This window comes from Mobula hypostoma, chromosome 2 (genome assembly GCF_963921235.1).
Source record: "Mobula hypostoma chromosome 2, sMobHyp1.1, whole genome shotgun sequence".
NCBI lineage: Eukaryota > Metazoa > Chordata > Chondrichthyes > Myliobatiformes > Myliobatidae > Mobula > Mobula hypostoma.
The window spans coordinates 96,810,355-96,831,886 of record NC_086098.1 but is presented as its reverse complement, the minus strand read 5'-3'; the positions used below and the strand labels follow the sequence as shown (position 1 = coordinate 96,831,886).

General features: G+C 42.5%; 1 protein-coding gene across 4 annotated transcripts in view; it reads right to left on the bottom strand.

The window, feature by feature from the left end:
• Nucleotides 1–17,591, bottom strand: part of smap1 (small ArfGAP 1) — a 130,260-nt gene extending 112,669 nt beyond the window's left edge. For all 4 annotated transcript variants that reach the window (XM_063040286.1, XM_063040288.1, XM_063040287.1 and 1 more), the window contains exon 1: nucleotides 17,368–17,591. In XM_063040286.1, coding sequence (XP_062896356.1) covers nucleotides 17,368–17,485 — 118 coding nt within the window. In that variant the 5' untranslated portion in view covers nucleotides 17,486–17,591. The remainder of the gene's footprint in view (nucleotides 1–17,367) is intronic.
• Between the last annotated feature and the right edge of the window lie 3,941 nt (nucleotides 17,592–21,532).

Genomic DNA, 21,532 nt, shown 5'->3' with positions numbered 1-21,532 from the left:
GGCCCACTGAGTCGCTCCACCCAGCAACCATACACACACCATAGCTGTCACAGACTTTATAAAAAGACTCAGTCAAATGTTTCCCCACAAAGTCATTCAGTCTTCCCCAACCAGTAGCCTTGGATGAACCATGAGGGCCAGATCAGAGGCATTCAAGTCTGATGACCGGGGAAGTTACAAGAGGTCCCGGCACAATCTCCAGAAAGCCATATCACAGGCAAAGTGGCAATTCCAATTAAACTTGAATTAATGAAGGATGCTTGACAGCTGTAGCAGCACTTGAATGCTATCACTTCTTATAAAGTGAAATCAAGCAATGAAAATAGGGCTTCACTTCCAGATGATCTCAAAGCCTTCTATGCTCGCTTTAATGTCAAAACATGGAAGAACTATCAGCAAGTCCTTGTGTGCTTAGCCTCCTGCTCTACTCACTTCATACATACAACTATGAGGCTAAGCACAGCTCCAGTGCCATCTATATACTACTAAAACTCTCATGCTCTGTCGGTGACCTCCAATTAGCGCAAACGGTGCATTACAGCGGCACTTTTTTTGGCTAAATCGAATTAAAATGTGCTAACTTACAGAATGCAGGCAAAGTTCAGGGTTATATATTCGTATAAAATTGCTCATTCGCCAAATATCAACAAGCTGCCTTTCACCCGAGACCCAATCGGCCATCATGGAAATCGAGACGCCACAGCCCGACGCATGTGCACGGCCAACCTCAGCAGCGTCTCACAATGCTCACAGAGCCAGCTCCACCTTCCATGGAGACCGCGACGCCACACCACGACGCATGTGCACGGCCAACCTCAGCAGCGTCTCAGGATGCTCACAGAGCCAGCTCCACCTTCCATTAAGACTGCAACGCCACACCACGATGCATGCGCACGGCCAGCCTCAGCAGCTTGGAGGATTTGGTGTTACTGCTTCCTATCGTCTTTCAAGCATTAGGGTAAAAATATATGGACAGCCTAATTACGCCACGTGGAAAGAGAAGGGGGACATTATGGTCAAAAGATGACGCCAAACGTCGTCGGGAAGCGGCAAGGAGAGGGAGAGAACAGCAATCGAAAGAGACCAGAGCCGCACGACTCCAGGATCAAAGAGTCAGGATAAAAAAGATGAGAGAAGACGAGACAGAGGAGGACAGACATGCACATCTCCAAAATGACAACAATAGGCACAGACGGAGGAGAGAACAAGAATCCAATCAGGCCGGGGCCACACGACTCCAGGATCAGAGAGAAAGAACAAATGGTAGAACAGATGAAGAGATGAAGGATGAAAGGGCTGCGTGTCTCCAGAATGACAAAAACAGGCAGAGAAGGAGGAGAGAGAAAGAGACAGAAGAGAAAAGGAAAGATCAACTCCTGAATATGCGGCACAGAGTAATTATTACGAGACTTGCTGAAGACGACAATGGCTGCTTTCAACGACAATACCTTGACAGAGAAAGAGCAAGGCAAAATGCATGACGCGCATGCCGTCACATTTCTGCTGATGTTGATTCGATGACCAGGGTATGCCCTCACTGTCGTGCCTTCCTATTCACTGGAGAAACCGCACATTTCTGCTGTATGAAGGGAAAGGTCAGGATAGGCAATTTGCAGCCTCTACCTAATGAACTCCTCAATTTGTACAGCAATGATGAACCTATTGCAAACGAGTTCAGGAAGAACACCAGACAATACAATTGCCTCTTCAAAATGACATCCTTTGGTGCCAAAGAAGTCATTCCAACTAGGAATCAATGGAATCCTTCTGTGATTATTCAAGGCCAAATCCATCATTACATCGGACATTTAATTCCAGACCCAACCCAGCAAGCCCAATTCCTTCAAATTTACTTCATGGATATTTAATGTTCATTCTGGTCCCATATTTGTCTTGCTATGCGTCTTTCTTCTTTAATAAACTGAGTTTTTCTTCTTTAATTTCCAAATCAAAGAGATAGCAATAACATTCAGGAAAATTTAATGTTCATTCTGGTCACATCAGACTGCACTACCCTTCTCTCAAAGGGTGCCCCAACAGGTCACCCCGTTGTCTAGTATTTACATAAACCGACAACGCCATTGCTGTAGGCTGAATCAATGGTGGTGATGAATTAGCATAAAGGAGGGAGACTGAAAATCTGGCTGAGTGGTGCCACAACAATAAACAAGGTCAGCAAGAACAAGAAGCTGGTTGACTTGAAGAGGAGGACATCAGAGGTCCATGATCCAGTCCTGAGTGGGGGAAATCAGAGGTGGAGAGGATGGGCAACATTAAATTCCTCTGTGTTATCATTTCAGAGGACCTGGCCTGGGCCCAGCACACATCGAATTATGAAGTACGTACAGCAGCACCTCTACTTCCTTAAGGGTTTGCAAAGATTCATCATGATATCTAAAACTTTGACCCACTTCTATAGATGTGTAGTGGAGAATATATTGACTAGCTGCATTACAGCCTGGTATGGAAACACCAATGCCTTTAATTAGAAAATCCACATCCTACAAAAAGTTGTGAATTTGGCTCAATCTATTCCGAGAAATGCCCTCCCCACCACTGAGCACAAAGACACAGTGTTCACAGGAAAGCAGCATCCATCAAAAGGGGCCCCACCACCTAGGACATGTTCTCTTCTCACTGATGCAATCATGGAGAAGGTATAGGTGCCTCAGGACTCACACCACCAGGTCAAGAATAGTTATTACCCCTCAAATCATCAAGCTCTTAAGCTCAAGCTCTTAAGCTCAAGCTCATAACTTCACCCAAATTCACTTGCCCTATCACTGAACTGTTCCCACAACTTATGGACTCACTTTCAGAGACTCTTCAACTCATGTTCTCAGAGCTTAAGAATAAAATTAGGTGAGTCAGAAGGGGCCATGAGAGGGCCTTGGTGGAATGGATTAAATAAAACCCCAAGGCATTCTACAACTATGTGAAGAGCAAGATGATAAGACTGAGAGAATAGGACCAATCAAGTGTGACAGTGGAAAAGTGTGTATGGAACTACAGGAGCTAGCAGAGGTACTTAATCAGTATTCACTTCAGAAAAGAATCTTGGCGATTGTGTAGGGATGACTTATAGTGGACTGAAAAGCTTGAGTATATAGATATTACGCAGGAGGATGTGCTAGAGCTTTTGGAAAGCAACAAGTTGGATAAGTCACCGGGACCAGAATAGATGTACCCCAGGCTACTGTGGGAGGCGAGGGAGGAGATTGCTGAGCCTCTGGCGATGATCTCTGCATCATCAATGGGGACGGAAGATGTTCTGGAGGATTGGAGGATTGCAGGATTGCAGATGTTGTTCCCTTATTCAAGAAAGGAAGCAGAGATAGCCCAGGAAATTATAGACCACTATGTCCGTGCACTTTGGAGGGAACAATAGTTTTAAGTCAAACCCTACATGCAGCAATAGAGAGGTAGAGTAGATCAGGACTTTGTTCAATATTACGCAGAAAATGAGAGATGACCATATAGAGGTGCAAGATGATGAAAGGCATTGATATGGTAAATACATATTCTTCTCCGCCCGTAGTGTTGGGGAACCAAGAACCTGAAAGCATAGACAGGGCGAGATGAAAAAAGATATGGGCCTAATGTGAGCAAATGGTGTGGCTTGGCAGTGTCGTGGTCAGTATGGACCGGGTGGGCCAAACGGCCTGTTTTCATGCTATGTCTTTCAAACGAATCTATAAATTGCAAGGTTGCAAAATCTATAAGCAGCACTTTACGTTACTGTTAACTAATGACATCATTGCAAAGATTACAAAAACAATGACAATAAAAAGAGGGAAATTACTCTACATTGCTACAACTTTACGTAGAGGGTTAAATTGCAATCAACAATTCAAGCCACAACATACGTGCTTTGGACAATACCACTGCAACAAGTCATTGGATTTTCACTGTAATTGTAATGTAACTGAAATAACAAGGCTAACTGCAAAACTGTTCAGCGTAATGTGGCAAATCTGTCAGTGTTCCTACTATGGCAAGAAATTACTCACCATCATTTATTCTTCTATTTTCCTACATGTTCTCTAAATTAAATTCACAATCTCATTAGTTAGGAGCTGGGAGTACTCAAAAATCCAAAATCATTTTACTCACAGGCAATAAACAGAAGAAACAATGGAGAGAAGTTATTTATATTGGTGATTACACAACTACTGGAAAGTCAAGATTGTCTCACATTACAATGTATTACAAATGCTAAAACCCAATATTTCACTGACACCAAAGACAGGACAGAGTTACTTCTACCTGAAGTCACCTGTAAATTTGCATTAAATGGAAAATATTTATGCTGCAGAATAAAAGGCCAAAGACAAATGCTTGCACTTAATGAGTGGCTAGCTTCTGTACCTTTTGTCTATTCCAATTCATAACATTGCCTGTAGTTATATTTAACACAAACTTCAAACATTCAAAAATAAACTTTTTGAAATAAACTGGGCCATCCTAAAACACAATAAGTAGTTAACATTGTAACAGCAGTTGTTGGTTGAGAGCTGAATAATGCACAGACTCATGCTAAACACCAGAACACAGCAACAAAACCAAAGACACAACCTTTTGTTTACCACATACAATAAAGTACAGACTCATTGCTCTTGGCCCCATTCAGGCAGCTTTTCCTTTGTGGATACATACGCTAACATTTTATATTACACTTCCTCTCAAGCAATTCCAGTAGAAATCTAATCCCTTGAAATGCGTTTAATGCAGTTCATATAAACGGGGTTTCAAATGGCAAACGAAACGTAGTGGTATAGTTTGGTGAACGTGCAAAAACATCTGCCACGTGGGAATATTGTGTGCCATTCCAGTCATCGCACTACAGAATAGATGCAGTCGTGCTAGAAAGAGCACAGAAGAGATTCGCAATATTGCCTGGAATGAAGAGATTTAATTACAAAGAGGAATGTGCCAATTGGAGCAAAGGAGCTAAGGGACAAACTTATAGAGGTTTACGCAATCTTCAGGATAGATGTCACAATTTTTACCCAGATTGGGGAGTTTAAAACTAGAGGGCATTATTTAAGGCGAGGTGAAAAAATATTTAAAGCAGGGGTCCCCAACCTTTTTTCACTGCAGACTGGTTTAATATTGACAATATTCTTGCGGACCAGCTGACCCGGGGGGGAGTGGGGGAGGGTAGGGTTGCTAATGGACAAGAGTAGCAGTCAAATACGTTGTGTTTACCCCGAGAAAGACTACAATGATCATGAAGCTTTGTGCGGGCACCTGTGTGCGCATGTGTGTACATGCCGATTTTTTTCTACAAATTGTTTTTGGCAATTCTGTTCCGGGGGGGGGGGGGGGGCGGGGTTAATCACGACCGGAATCAGTGATAAATGGCTAATATGCTTAATTTCGTTTCTAAAAGGGTTTATCTAACGAATTTAATATTAAACACACAGTGCATATTTTCCTCGCATGAATACAGTGATAAGTCAATTATCAGGGGAGGACAGGGGAGCTTGAAGTAAGTGTTGAACAAACTTCCAGTGGAAGTGGTAGAGGCAGGTTCGATATTATCATTTAAAGAAAAATTGGATAGGTTATGGACAGGAAAGGAATGGAGGGTTATGGGCTGAGTGCAGGTCAGTGGGACTAGGTGAGAGTAGCATTCGGCACGGACTAGAAGGGCACAGATGGCCGGTTTCCATGCTGTAATTGTTATATGCTTATGTAAGTCACTTCTCAGTCAATAGCATCATAACATTTTAAGTAACGTTTGGATATTAAACACACAGCACATATTTTCACCGTATGAACATATAAAATCATTGCAAGACACCAATGTCGCTGAATCAGTGAGAGCCCTGGGCTTGTTTTCCTGCCACAAGATGGTCCCATCGAGGGGTGATGGGAGACAGCGATACTCGAAGAGGGTTCCTTATGTCCAGTCTATTCCGCAATTTAGTTTTCGTTGCATTCATTGCAGAGATATGTTGGAAATGGAAGCAACATTTTCAGTGCTTTCGTGGCTATCTCAGGATATTTTGCCTTGACTTTGATCCAGAATGCCGGCAGAGATGTGATGTCAAACATACTTTTCAGCCCGCCGTCATTTGCAAGCTCAAGGAGTTGATCTCCTTCCCATGCTGACATGGATAACGGATGGGTAATGACCTCAAGTGCATTCAAGTTCAACAGCGCGTGACAGGGAATGAGGAAAGGTGCAGCTGACTCATATCGTCAAATCATATCGTTTTTTTGCGGCCCGGTGGTTGGGGACCGCTGATTTAAAGGACATTCAAGTGGCATGTGGAACAAGCTGCCAGAGTAGGTACTGAAAGCAGATACAAACACACCATTTAAAAAGCATTTGGAAAGGTACATGGACAGGCAAGTGAGATGTACAAGATATAGGAAAGTGGCACTAATGTCGATAGGCATTTTAGCTGGTATGGGTGAGTTAAGCTGAAGGCCCATTCCACAGAAGTGGATTGGGATTGAAGGTTAAGTCTGATTTAGATAGTGGCTAGCAGAAAAAAAGGGTCAAACAAATGGGTTTTTTAATCAAATGACAGACTGTGCCTATTACCGTACCAGAGAAATTAGCTATTTGCAATACATAATTTTGATATAAGGGAATTAAATATAATACCAAGTTTAAAGATCTAGTGAAGATAAGCCTTAGAGATGCAGAGAAAATCCAAGTTGATTTGAACGGGTTAAAAGAGAAATACACGGCAGTTGTACTATAATGAGTAAATGTGGTCATACATTTCAATGGCAATAATAGCAATATAGAATATTTGAATAGCATTAGATTGGAAAGGGTGGCACAACAGGATGTAGGTGTGTTTGTACACTAGTCATTTAAAGCAAGCACGGAGATGTAACAGATAAGTAAGGCAAATAGGCATCTTACCTAGCATGAATGAGACAGGCTGAAGGGCCCATTTTCCCACACTGAAACTCCATTGTTAAGCATTAAGGATCTACCAGATTTTCCATGATTATGTATTTTGAAGATCCGAAAACAGACACCCTATCGTGGGCCAAATAGGGAGTAAATTCAAGTAGAAGGGCAGGCATACATGTTTTCAGCATTGTATAGGCCTCTCAATAGTCAAAGACAAATGTACTTGCTATGGAGTGAATTTATCTGATTGATTTAAGGGATGGCACGACTGACTCGGCCTCTTCTCAAACTTAATTGATATATATTTGTAGAGAAGAAAGATAGAAAAAAAGGGTTGCAGAGAAACCCAAAAATTCTAACTGGGCTGGACAGATAATTGTGGGAAGGACATTCCTGATACCTAGAGTGTCCAGCACCATTGGGGTGGTGGGGGGAGAGAGAGAGGATGAGGGGTAAACCATTTAAAACTGAGAAGGATTTTTTTTCCTGCAGTTTTGAACTTTTAGAATTCTCTTTCACATAAAATTAAAACATTCTCAAGGAGGACCTGCATACTTATTCCAAGGGCTACACATAAAGCAAGGCTTAAAGGGAGAAAGTAGTGGGAAAAACATACTGAATTACAATGATCAACACTTTCCTGCCATATTGAATGACAGGGCAGGTTTGAAGGGCCAAATAGCTCACTTAGTTTGTTTAATAAGTTCTTCAATTCCTTTAATATCTAGTAAATCAATATCCGTTTTGAATACAACAACCTTCTAGGGTAAAGAATTCCAAATTGTAAGAGAAGAAATCTGTTAACTTCAGAGTTAAATGGCCTACCCCTTTTTCTAAAAAAAAATCGATTCTGATTGCAGCCTCCTCAGCTAAAGAAAATACCCACCTTGTCAAACCCTCCAAGACCTCCAGTAAGATGGTGGCACATTTGATTGTACTGGCTTCTATGGGGCCAACCAAAGGTGTTAATGTCTTTTAAAAAAATATTTTATACAATTGTAAAACCCCGCTGGACATTAAGAACTTGAAGTAGTGCAGGTCTACCCTACCAGCAAGTTGCTTGTTGGTGGAGAAACCGAAGGTGCAGATCATGCCATTACCTGTGCCAGAGAGGCACCAGAGGAGTCAGTGCGCAAAAGGTGATGCAAGTCTAACAGCGTCTTGGTCACTTTTCTTGTGATCCCAAGCCCCTGTTAGACATTGTTAATGTGCAATAATGCAAGTCCAATTCACTCATTTATTGGCGGACACCGAGGGAACTCGTCCTCAGTTGTAGAGAGGTCTAGGCCTCAAGCCAGGGTGTTGGAGTCGGTACTGCTCCCAGTACTCACTTGGCAGAAGACAAGCCGTATCGTTTCCCATTGCAGATTGCTGCAACATTCTTGGACTCGGGATATTGGGACTATATTTTTTTTGATGTGACTATTTTACTGATATCTTATATGCAATACATGTGCCCTATCCTGTATGTGAGACAGCTGGTACTGTGTTTTGCATCTTGGCACCAGAGTCATGCTGTTTCAATTGGCGGTATTCATGTAGTTGAATGACAGTTCAACTTAAAAAATTGTGCCTGCATCAGTATGATTGCCTCTCATTTCACAAAAAGTCAGAATAACAACACAAATTTATTCAAATAGTTCCTCATACTAAAGATATACCCAAACAAGGAATCAATCTTGTACTCATTGAGTCATTGCTGTACTCCATCACAGCAAGCATATATTTTTCAGGCAAAGAGACCAAAACTGCATGTTACATCAGGTATAGTCTTACCAAGGACCTACATAATTGCAGTAAATCAAATCCTTCTGCAAATAAAAAGCCTTATTCTTTTCTAGTTCACATTCAATGACTTGTGCAAGAATATCCATGCTCACTTGAACATTTCCAGTCTTCCACTGTTAAAAAAAAAATATTTCTTGCTCCTGAAATTCACATTTTGTCAATTGTGTTCCATCTGCAGCAGATCCCAACAGATACAGGAGGAAAAGCAAACTGCAGTGTAGTCTCAAATCTTACAATTATTTCTCAAAACTTCCTCTAGTGCATTAGTGACACCAATCACAATATGAACTAGTCTCTTATTAGAGCAATAGGGCAAATCTTAACAGTTGCAGGACTAGGACAAGTAGTCACGCTAGCTCCAAATTTGCGAAGAATCAGAAAGTAGTATGACATTGCCAATATACTTTTGGAGCCTGAACATAGAAGTACCTACTCCACTAAATTACATTAAATAAGCTTGGTGTTTAGCACTGTTATCAAGACAAAATAAACAGAATTGAATATTGGAAAAGTCTTCACCTGAAAATTAAAAACACAAAAAATAAGAACCTCATGAGCAACACTTGCTGATTTCTGGAAATAAGAGTTACTAAAATTTTCAAACTATCTTCAACTCCAGATCTGAATGAGTGTGCCACAGCTCCCACTGACTTCATCAAGACATGTGGATGAATGTGTACTTTTGAGAAAGTACTGAGTCTCACCAAACCCCTGAAGCCTTAGATGAACCAAGGGATTCATCATCTGCTGAAGCTAGAGTGATGGCATTGAAGAATGGCAATTCAGAACCCTACAAGGCCTGGTATGATCTATAGAAGGCAATCACTGGAGTGAAAAAGCAAGTTCTGTATGAAGTTAGAGACACAACTGGATGCATGACATATGTAGCAGTGCTGGCATGCCATCATTTCCTACAAGGCAAGACCCAAGAGCATAAATGGCAGTGATGCTTCACTTCTGATGAGCTTCAATGTCTTTCATGTGTACTTTCAAAGACAGAATCTCTACAGAATCTGGCAACCCCATGATCTCTGTCTCGGAAGCCAAAATTAGAACATCCTTCAAGAGAGTAAACCCTCATGAGGTGACAGGCCCTGATGGTATACCTGGCAAGGTACCAAAAATATGTGTCAATCAACTGGCTGGAGTGTTCAAGAACATCTTCAACCTCTCACTGCTGTAGTCAGAGGCTCTTGCCTAGCTCAAAGGGCATCAATCATACCAGTGCCCATGAAGAGCAGGGCGAGCCTCCTCAATGACCCAGTAACACTCACATCTACTGTAATGAAGTGCATTAACAGGTTGGTCATGGCTAGAATTAAATCCTGTCTGAGCAAGGTCCTGCACATGCTGCAATTTGCCTACTGCCATAACAGGTCTACAGTAGACGTGAGCTCAACTGCACTCCACTCAGCTTAGGAGCACATAAACAACGGAAAAACATACATCACGCTACTGTTTATTGATTACAGCTTTGCATTCAATACCACCATCCCCTCAGTACCAATCAACAAGCTTAAAGACTTGGGCTTCTGGACCTCCCTCTTCAATTAGATCATTATCCTCCTTATTGGGCGAATTGAGTCAGTGCTGACTGATGATAACATCTGCTCAATGATAATCACAAGTCCACCTCATGGATGCGTGCTTAGCCCACTACTTTACGCTCTACCCTCATGACTATGTGACTAGGCACAGCTCAAATGCCATTTACAAATTTGCTGATAACACCACTGTTGGCAAAATCTCAAATGATGATGAGAATGCATACAGGATTGAGTTAGATCAGCTGGTTGAATAGTGTTTCCACAAGGACATCACACTCAATGTCATCAAGACCAGGGAATGGAGTGTGGACTTTGAGAAGGGGAAGAGGGAAGAACACATAACAGTCCTTATTGAGGGGTCAGCAGTGGAAAAGATGACCAGCTTCAAGAGCCTGGGTGTCAACATCTCAGAGGGTCTATCTTGGGCCTAACACTTTGAGGCAATCACAAAGAAAGCACACCAGTGGCCCTACTTTATAAGTTTGATGAGATTTGGTATGTCACCGAAGTCCCTTGCAAACATCTACAGACGTAGGGCACTCCGAATGGTTGCATCACAGCTTGGTATGAAGCCTCCGATGCACAGGAACACAAGAAGCTGCAGAAGGTTGCAGACAGTTACAACACGGGAATAATCCTCCCTGCTATTGAGGATATCTTCAAGTGTGAGTGCCTCAGCAAAATAGCATCCATCATTAAAGACTATCATCTGGTGCATGCCCTATGCAATTTTATTACTATCAGCGAGGTGGTTCAGGACCTTAAAGACTACCATTTTAAGAACATCTTCCCCTCCACCAGATTCCTGAACAGTCCACGAACACTACCTCATTATTCATCCCGCCTTGTGCAACTGGATTCTGGACTTCCTGTCAGATCACTGGCAGGCAGTAACAGTGGACTCCCTCACCTCCACCCCTCTGACTCTCAACACAGGAGCACCTCAGGGCTGTGTACTAAGTCCCCTCCTTTACTCCCTGTATACTCATGACTGTGTCACCACCCACAGCTCTATTATGCTAATTAAATTTGCCGACAATATGATATTGATTGGCCTAATCTCAAACAGTAGGTGGCCTACAGGGAAGTCAGCTCTCTGACACAGTGGTGTAAAGAAAACAACCTCTCCCTCAATGTCACAAAAACAAAGGAGCTGGTTGTGGCTTACAGGAAGAATGGAGACAGGCTATCCCATTGACATCAATGGATCTGGGATTGAGAGGGTAAACAGCTTTAAGTTCTTCAGCATCCACATCACCAAGGACCTCACATGGTCTGTACACACCGGCTGTGTGGTGAAAAAGGAACAACAGCGCCTGTTTCACCTCAGACGGTTGAAGTTTGGTATGGGCCCCCAAATCCTAAGAACTTTCTACAGGAGCACAACTGAGAGCATCCTGACTAGCTGCATCACTGCCTGGTGTGGGAACTGAACCTCCCTTAATCACAGGACTCTGCAGAGAGTGGTGCGGACAGCCCAGCGCATCTGTAGTTGTGAACTTCCCATGATTCAGGACATTTACAAAGACAGATGTGGGAAAATGGCCCGAAGGATCATTGGGGACCCAAGACACCCTAAGCACAATCTATTCCAGTTGTTACCATCTGGGAAAAGGTACCGTAAGCCAGGATCAACAGGCTCTGGGACAGCTTCTTCCACCAGGCCATCAGAATGATTAACTCACACTGATTTGAGTGTATTTCTGTATCACACTGTGCCATTTATTATGAATTACTATGATTGCACATTTAGACAGAGAGGTAATGTAAAGATTTTTACTCATGTATGTGAAGGATACAAGTAGTAAAGTCAATTCAATTCTTTTACACTATTTATGTTTGTAACTTAGCAACATTTATGTTTTGCATTGTACTGCTGCCACAAAACAACAATTTTATGTAAACACGAGGAATTCTGCAGATGTTGGAAATTCAAGCAACACACAAAGTTGCTGGTGAACGCAGCAGGCCAGGCAGCATCTCTAGGAAGAGGTACAGTCGACATTTCGGGCCCAGACCCTTCGTCAGGACTAACTGAAGGAAGAACTCTGCCTGGCCTGCTGCGTTCACCAGCAACTTTGATGTGTTGCAACAATTCTATGTTGCAGTTAACTTTCATTCATACACAAGCTTTCACATTCTCACGATGTCTCAAGTGCTCTGAGGTACCTACCTGAAACCCAGAAAGCAGTTAATTTTTTAAAGACAGATTTGCATAGATCATAACATTACAGCACAGTACAGGCCCTTCAGCTGACAAAGCTGTTTCAACATTTCAACCTACTCTGAGATCAATCTAACCCTTCCCTTCTACATCGCCCTCCATTTTTCTATCAGCCACGTGCCTAAGAGTTTCTTAAATGCCAATAATTTATCTGCCCTCTACTACCAGTCATGGCAGGGGGGTTCCATGTATTGAACACTGTTTAATAAAGCTTCTCTGACATTGCCCCTCCCATACTGTCCTCCAATCAATTTTAAACTATGTCCTTTTGTATTAGCCATTTCCACTCTGAGGAAAAGTCTCTGGCTACCCATGCTCATCATCTTGTACACCTTTGTCAAAGTCACCTCTCAACCTCCTTCACTCCGAAGAGAAAAGCTCTAGCTTTTCCTATCCTCATAAGGCAGACATGCTCTTGAATCCTGGCAGTATCCAGGTAAATCTCCTCTGCACCCTCTCCAAATCTTCCACATCCTTCCTATAGTGACGTGACCAGAACGGAACACAATATTCCAAGTGTGGTCAAAGCAGCGTTTTATTGAGCTGCAATACTGTATTACCTTGTGGCTCTTGAACCTAACCCCCTGACTGAAGGAGGCCAACACACCATGTACCTTCTGAACAGCCACAGCAACCTGCGTGGAATCTTTGAGGGATCGATGGATGTGGGCCCTAAAATCGTCTGCTCCCCCACAATGCTAAGTGTCAGTCGGGATGAGAGCCAATTTCGCTTGCTCTCCGTGGTGCTCATCTCCACGGCACTGAGGCTATGAAGACTGCCATATGATGAACTGACAAGTGAGGCTTTGGGCCTACTCTGGGGTTTGGATCTGAAGACTCAATTTTGGTTCGGAATGCTGTTGTTCGCAATTGTTTGCATGATTTGTATTTTTCCCTACTTTGTCTTGCACATCAAGCATTAGGCTTATATTCCTTTTTCTTTTAATTGGGTTCTTTCTGGTTTCTTGCTTTGTGGCTACCTGTGAGCAAGCAAATCTCAAGGTTGTATAATTTATAAATTCTTCGTTAATAAATGAATCTTGAATCCTAATAACCCTGCATTCTAGCTTTAACTTCAATCTTCCAAAGGAAACACTTCACACTTTTCTGGGTTGAACTCCATCTGCCACTTTTCAGCCCAGTTCTACATCCTGTCAATATCCCATTTTCTACACTACCAGAACTCCACCGACCTTTGAGTCATCTGCATATCTACTATTACACCAAAAATCGCCTCCTTTAGAACTCTGCCAGAACCAGCTCAGAATGCCAATGTAATAATCTTAATATCGTCAGAAAATGACATGCTCTCCTAAAAATTAGAACCAAATCGAAAACTAACCGAAATAAAACATATAGAAACGCTGTACCTTCTACCCCCATACACGTCATACTGGTCAAGACAGAGTTACTCAAAGCTTAAGAGTAAATAAAAGAAAACAAATATTTGTAGATGTCAACAGTCAGAAAAAAACAATCTAGCAAATCAAGACAATGACTGAAAACATCAGCCTCAAAAATTGCACCTTGATGTCGACACAGTAAAAAGAAATCCTGACTAACATATTTCCAGAAGAAATCCAACATAATTTTAAGCATCATATGGCCTCCTAACATGGTCAACTGGTCCACAGTTGAATGATTTGAATTATTAAGGCCTTTAAAAGTCCACTTGGACTTAACAAGCTACTTTTATATCTATACTTCATTGCTTCATTTAGTTTTCTCAGTTAAATGATTTTTGGATTTTTTTTGTCAATGAGAGAAATTTGCAGTAATTTATCAGTAATATCTTTCAATCACAAATTGGGCACAAGATCATATTGACCACTTTCTGTTGCCAAGGAGTCACTCAGTTTAAACTCAATCAGCACCTCAAACCTCACTAATTTACACAACTATACACCTATCAACTATAATGTATAAAGATCTGTCTATACATCTATGATTTCTGCAATGAAATCGACTTCATGTCTCTTTCAGTTTACATCTAAGTCTAGTAAAGGATTCAATTTCTTCAATTGAATTTTGCAACAAGAATCATGTTGAAGCATTATATGGATAGAAATCAATCAATCTTCTCCACTTTGAGGGAAGATCTCAAAATGATACTCCTCTTTTTGATGGCGGTGTGGGAAAACAGCACATAGACAGCAATTTTATAAATAAAAACAAGTCAGTTATGTTAATATTTGGAACTGCTTGGCCTTAGCTGGGATTTTATACAATTCTGACATGGCATATCATATGTGAAGAGGGGACAGAGGAAACTGACCATGAATAACTCTGCCCCTCATGTCACTTTAAGAGATTGTATAAGTTAGAATGTCTTCTGCAGAGATGAGAATGCCAAGGTAAGACAATTAGATGCATTCAACATTGAGAGGCTCTGAAAGCAAAAGCAGGGAGAATCCATTTCTTAGTGCAAGTAACAGATTCATGTCGATGCATCATTTGCAGCAGATAGTGCTGTCAAATTTCAGTTACAAGTGATATCAGTTCCATTCATTGTGATATCAGCCACTTTAAGCAGGATGTGCAGGTCCCATAGAATGACAGCTGAAATACTCTCAAATACTTGGGAGGATGAGGAAAAACTGGGACTGTTATCTTCAGAGAAGTTAAGAGTCATTCTAAATTACGATGGAATTTTGAACTAAATTCTGCAGAATGTCTATGGGCAGGTAAACAGAATTAATGTGTTAAGTTGAAGACAGTTTATCAAAGGGCCTTTACTCAAAATAACTATTTCCTTCTACAGATGTTGCCTCACTTGCCAAACACTTCCAGCATTTTCACGTACATCTGCTGTCAACTCCATCCTCCCGCCACCCCACCAGGAATAGGGTTCCCCTGGTGCTCACCTACCACCCCACCAGCCTCCAGGTCCAACATATTATTCTCCGTAACTTCCGCCACCTCCAACGGGATCCCACCACTAAGCACATCTTCCCCCCACCCCACTGCTTTCCGCAGGGATCGCTCCCTACGCGACTCCCTTGTCCATTCGTCCCCCCCATCCCTCCCCACTGATCTCCCTCCTGGCACTTATCCTTGTAAGCGGAACAAGTGCTACACCTGCCTTACACTTCCTCCCTTACCACCATTCAGGGCCCCAGACAGTCCTTCCAGGTGAGGTGACACTTCACCTGTGAGTCGGCTGGGGTGCTCCCAATGTGGCCTTCTCTATATTGGCGAGACCCGACGCAGACTGGGAGACCGTTTTGCTGAACGCCTACACTCTGTCCGCCAGAGAAAGCAGGATCTTCCAGTGGCCACACATTTTAATTCCACATCCCATTCCCATTCTGACATGTCTATCCACGGCCTCCTCTACTGTAAAGATGAAGCCACACTCAGGTTGGAGGAACAACACCTTATATTCCGTCTGGGTAGCCTCCAACCTGATTGCATGAACACTGACTTCTCTAACTTCCGCTAATACCCCACCTCCCCCTCGTACCCCATCCGTTATTTATATACACACATTCTTTCTCTCACTCTCCTTTTTCTCCCTCTGTCCCTCCCACTATACCCCTTGCCCATCCTCTGGGTTCCCCTCCCTCCCTCTTTTCCTTCTCCCGGGGCCTCCTGTCCCATGATCCTCTCATATCCCTTTGGCCAATCACCTGTCCAGCTCTTAGCTCCATCCCTCCCCCTCCTGTCTCCTCCTATCATTTTGGATCTCCCCCTCCCCCTCTCAAATCTCTTACTAAATCTTCCTTCAGTTAGTCCTGACAAAGGGTCTCGGCCTGAAACGTCGACTGTACCTCTTCCTAGAGATGCTGTCTGGCCTGCTGCGTTCACCAGCAACTTTGAGGTGTGTTCCAGCATTTTCAGTTTGCATTGCACATTTCCAGTGCCTACTGTTCTTTCCTCTACTAAGAAATTGTGTACATTGGTCAGAGGAGATATAAACATATACATTAAAAGTTACAAGCAATATCACTTACCATTACTGATTAAATTAAGACAACCTCTGGAGTTATGGATTTTCTTGCACTTCAACAAATAAACTAAGCTCTCAAAGCTATGACTGGTGCATGACCCACTATAGGCAATTTAAGTAGCTAAACACTAACTTACATATTTCAGATGAGGGAAGAAACCAGAGTACCCAGAGAAAAACCACATTACAGAGAGACCGACCAAATGCCACAGGCCAACGAACATTGTACTTCCCGAAAGCCGGGATAGCAGTACTGCACCACCTATCTCCAAATAAACCAAACTACACGGCAAATTTAACATTAGAGAATCAGTCAAAATAGTGAAGCAGTGTTTGAACCCAAATGTTCTCTTCTCCACCCCCCCCCCGCCCCCCCAAACAGATGGTGCTGAGATCCTCCAGCAGATTGATTGTTGCTACATTAGGAAATCTTACTTTTGATAAGGCAAGAATTGGCTGCTTATTCAAGGTGGACACATTATTCAGCCCCTTCTTAATGGATTGCAATGATAAAGATCTGAAGTAACTTATCCAGATTGTCACGTTGACCGAAAATGGATGCCACATAATTTTCCTTCGTAATTTTAGCATTACGTAGAAGATGAAAGCGTTATATCTTGGCAAACAGAAATCATTTCTAAAAGACAGCTTGCGTCATTAACGATAGGAACGCTGATTAATTCACCCAAGAAAACAAATTGCACCATCTCATTGATGACATAACTTCCCAGTTCAATCAGTAAAAGTTACTGCTCGGTGGCAATGGAAGTGAGCGCTTAGCTCCAAACAGCACCCATTACTGGCAGAAAGGAGACCCGGACAAGCCACACCAACACAATCGGTGGCCTGCATTTCCGAGGGAAACAAAGCCCGTAGCCGGCTCGCCATCTGCACCACACCGTTAAAGGTCACTGCGGCAAACAGGCGGCCACACCAGACCCACCCTGACTGGAGCGGCGCAGCTCAGATCCGTCGTTACCTTTGGCTTCGCAGTCGGCGCAGTACTTGTTATCCTCCTCCCGCAGCAGCTTGGACAAAATGGCCTGGTGTTGCTCATTCTGCTTCTGCGACTTCTCTCGCTCCGACCGGGTGGCCATGAGGATGGCAGTGCGAGCGGCTGCCTAACGATCTGCGAACAGGAAACGTTTCACTCGCCGCCTCCGCACCGTTCTTCCACCAATATGGTGGCGCCGACCGGAAACGGCGCCGGATTACCTCCTAATAGCGCCGGCAAAATAATGCCCCTGCCGCCCGCGGAAAATAGTATCACCAAAATTCCGACCCTGAGCAAGGAAGGAAACCGAAAGCAGATATTTATTTATTCATGTTTATTCACCAAAATTTCACTATAACATCAAGTGGCATGCGGATTGACAATGCAAATTGAATACCACTATTTGTGGAACATCAGTAGTTCGCCCCCATTGATTCGGGTTCCGGGACGATTCGCCGATATGCGGCTTTTCCATATCGTTGCGCCGGCAGGTGAGTTCATGCCATCTACGGTGTGACGTAACGCCCAATTCCGTCAGAAGCTGTCATCGGGTGCGATCTCAGGTAACGGCACCCGGAGCAACAGGCACAAAGCGATGTGCCAACGCTGGTCTTCCACGGGTGCGGAGAAATATGCAACGACAGGATCTTCAGGTTGGGACAGCCCCAAATGTAGATGCTTCAATTTGAAGCTACGTTTGAAACATTGGGCGTTGAGGAACATGCATGCTGTGTAGGGGCGCAGATAATCAATGGAACTGTTGGTTAATGACACGGAATCTTAAGGTTTCCAACACGGGAAGAGGTATTAATATTTTTTTTCCCGATTGGCAATGTGCGACGGGTGATGTTTCGTTTTATCGCTCTCATGTAGATTAAAAAATAAAACTTTGGTCAAATTGTGTATCTACAAATATCGACGAGATAAATAACAAGATATCCTTCGTCATGTGACTTAAAGGATGCTGTATACGTTAACTGCTTGTCCTTTTCCCACATTTTTCTTCGTCTGTTGCGAGAACGGGTCGACGCAATCTCAAGGGATGCACCTCAGCTTCCTTCTGGGAAGATGCTTACAGGATTTACAGTTTACAGCACATGAGATTTAATTCTTTAATTTTAGATAATCTGCTCTTAGTTTATATTTCTATCAGAACTGACCGTTGTTGCATACCTTTGCCTTGATTCAGTTCTATTTAACTTTTGGCACTCTTATAAATATAACTAATCCCACAGTTTTACAATTGGTGACACCTTGCACATAACAAAGCAATTGACCCTTGACTCGCCTGATCAGAAATACTCTCCTCATTCATTACTTAAACTCCCCTCCCCCCAATCTTTCTATATGGCCTCCTGCACCGTTTCTTAACTTAAATATGTTGCCTTGAAGTCCCCATATCCCTCTGCAACTCACAATCGCACCACCTTGTTCCCATTCCCTAAATAGAACCTAAACTGTTAATTGTTTCTTTTTCCTCAGACGCCGGAACTGGGACTGGAATATAATAGGTATTACGGAAACATGGTTGAGGGGTGTGCAAAACTGGCAGCTCAGTGTTCCGTGTTACCGATGCTACAAGTGTAATAAAGATGGTGGTAAGGAAGGAAAGGGTGTTGTACTTCGTTTAGGGAGAACCTCATGATAATGCAAAACCACAGCCCATCCCAAATAATCATCAGGAATTAAAGGACCAAATACGCAGGAAGACCACAGATCTAAGAATAACAAGCTTTAGAGTAATAATAGGCTTGTATTGGGTGATTTTAACTTTCATTGTTTTACCTGAAATTGCTGCCTCAGAGAGAGGACGGTGTCAATGATGATTCCATTTTCACTGTTATTAGTAATTCTCAAAAACGTTTTGCTATGTTTTCCGTCGTTCCTACCATTGCAGTGCTAGATACAAAAGCTGTTCCGTCGTCCCTGGTGTCTGATGTTATGCGAAGTGTTGATTTTATATACTGTACAAAAAATATCAATTGGGAACTGTACTCTTGATTATTAGGTAAGGTTAAAGGTCCAGTTCAAGTGTTCAATGGTAACACTACTTAGACTGTTTTCATGTCCAATCCTGGTGAACATTGGCATCAATCTGTATGGTTCACCGAGAACCTGGTCTGGGCCAGTGAGTTAACTTTGAGATGGGCAATCGCCTTGCCACATTGAAAATGACTTCAATTTATGAAGCAGTGGAACACCTTGCCATAAAAAATTGAAGTACTATTGTTTATGTAGCCACTCTAGATATTTGAAACGTATTACAGTGGTGGTGAGATGGAATAGAATTACTAACCTAACCTTATTATTGATCCATTTAGAGGCATTTTATTTGATTTGTTTTAGTTGCATTTAAGCATTATCTGTTATGAATGCAACAATACACACAACACTTTTGAAGATCACTGGATATAATAAATAGCAAAAATAACATTTGCAGGAAATATAATATCATTAAGATAAAGTTGTCTCAGCACTGTTTTATAAAAAATGCACATTTAACAAATTTAAGGATGTAACAAATAGGATGGATAGTTTATAAAATTATGTGAAGCATAAATAAGATAGAAAGCCAGAATCTTTATCCCAGCATAGAAATCCTTGAGACTTGAGGGCATGCTTTAACGTGAGAGGGGGAAAGCTTAAGGAGATGTTTTGGCAAGTTTTTTTTTTGAACTATCATTTTTAATTTGAATTTACACATTATTGAATTGGCAACTGGTAATTGTTGGGTGCCACTGGGATTGGTCCTGGAGCCTCACCCATTTTTAATCTATTAAAGATTTGGATGAAGGAATCATAATAATGTAGCCAAATTTGCTGATGATGTGAGAAGATACTAAAATATAAAAGGGATATTAATAAATTAAATGAGTGGACAAACAGTTGGCAGATAAGAGGAGAATGTGCAAAATTGTGAAACTATCCACTTTGAAAGGAAGAATGAAGCAGCAGAATTATTTAAATGGAGTAAAAATACAAAAGTTGCAATGGAAAAGAATCTGGAGGTGCTCGGAGATGAAGAAGAAAGGGACAGCATGCAGATACAACAAGCAATAAGGGAGATTTCAGGTACTGGAATCTACAGCAACACAATCTGCTGGAAGAACTCAGCAGGTTAAGCAACATCTGCAGGAGAGGAAAATTTGACATCGCTGGTTAAAACCCTGCATTGGGACGGAGATTGGAGAGGCAAGATAGTCAATATAAAGGGGAGTGGGAGACACGGACAGGCCAGTGATAAATGGAGGAAAAAAAGAGAAAAACAGAGAGAACAGCAGAGCGAGGGGAGGTTGAAGCCGGAGATGAGCAGTTACAAAAGCCTACCAGTAGGGCTCCCATTCTAACCTCCTTTACCTACCAGAATCCAGCAATTGACAAATACACACATACTACTGTGCAAAAGCACATGTCCAGCTAGAGTACCATACTGTGTTTGTCAACATGGAACAGAGAGCAAGTTTGCAAATCTGGCAAGAGGAAAGGATGTTGGGAATGACGAGGGTGGAGCATCACGGGAGGGCTGTAGGACAGTTGACAGAGTATCAGAGGTAGGTGTTAGCACAGGTGCGGACACACCCAGCCTTGAGACATCAGGCAAAGTCATTTGATTCCAAATGGTTTATTGATCACTGCAGACTGTCTCTGTGGTGCTTCCTGCTTCCACCCCTTCCCTTCACCTTTTCCCCTCTCCATAGGACCCTGAAGTGCAGGAGCAGAATTAGGCCATTCAGCCCATCGAGTCTGCTCCACCATTCCATCATGGCTGATCCCAATCCCACTCAACCCCATACACCTGTCTTCTTGCCATATCCTTTAATGGCCTGACCGATCAGGAAACTATCAACTTCCACTTTAAATATACCACAGACTTGGCCTCCACAGCAGTCTGTGGCAGAGCATTCCACAAATTCGCTACTCTCTGGCTAAAAAAAAAAAAATTCCACCTCTCCTCTGTTCTAAAAGGGTGCCCCTCAATTTTGAGGCTATGGCCTCTGGTTCTGGATAGCCCCTACAGAGGAAGCATCCTCTCTACATCCACCTTATCTAGTCCTTTCCACATTCGGTAAGTATCAATCAGATCCCCCTGCATTCTTCTAAATTCCAGTGAGTACAGGCCCAAAGCTGCTAAACGCTTCTCATATGTTAA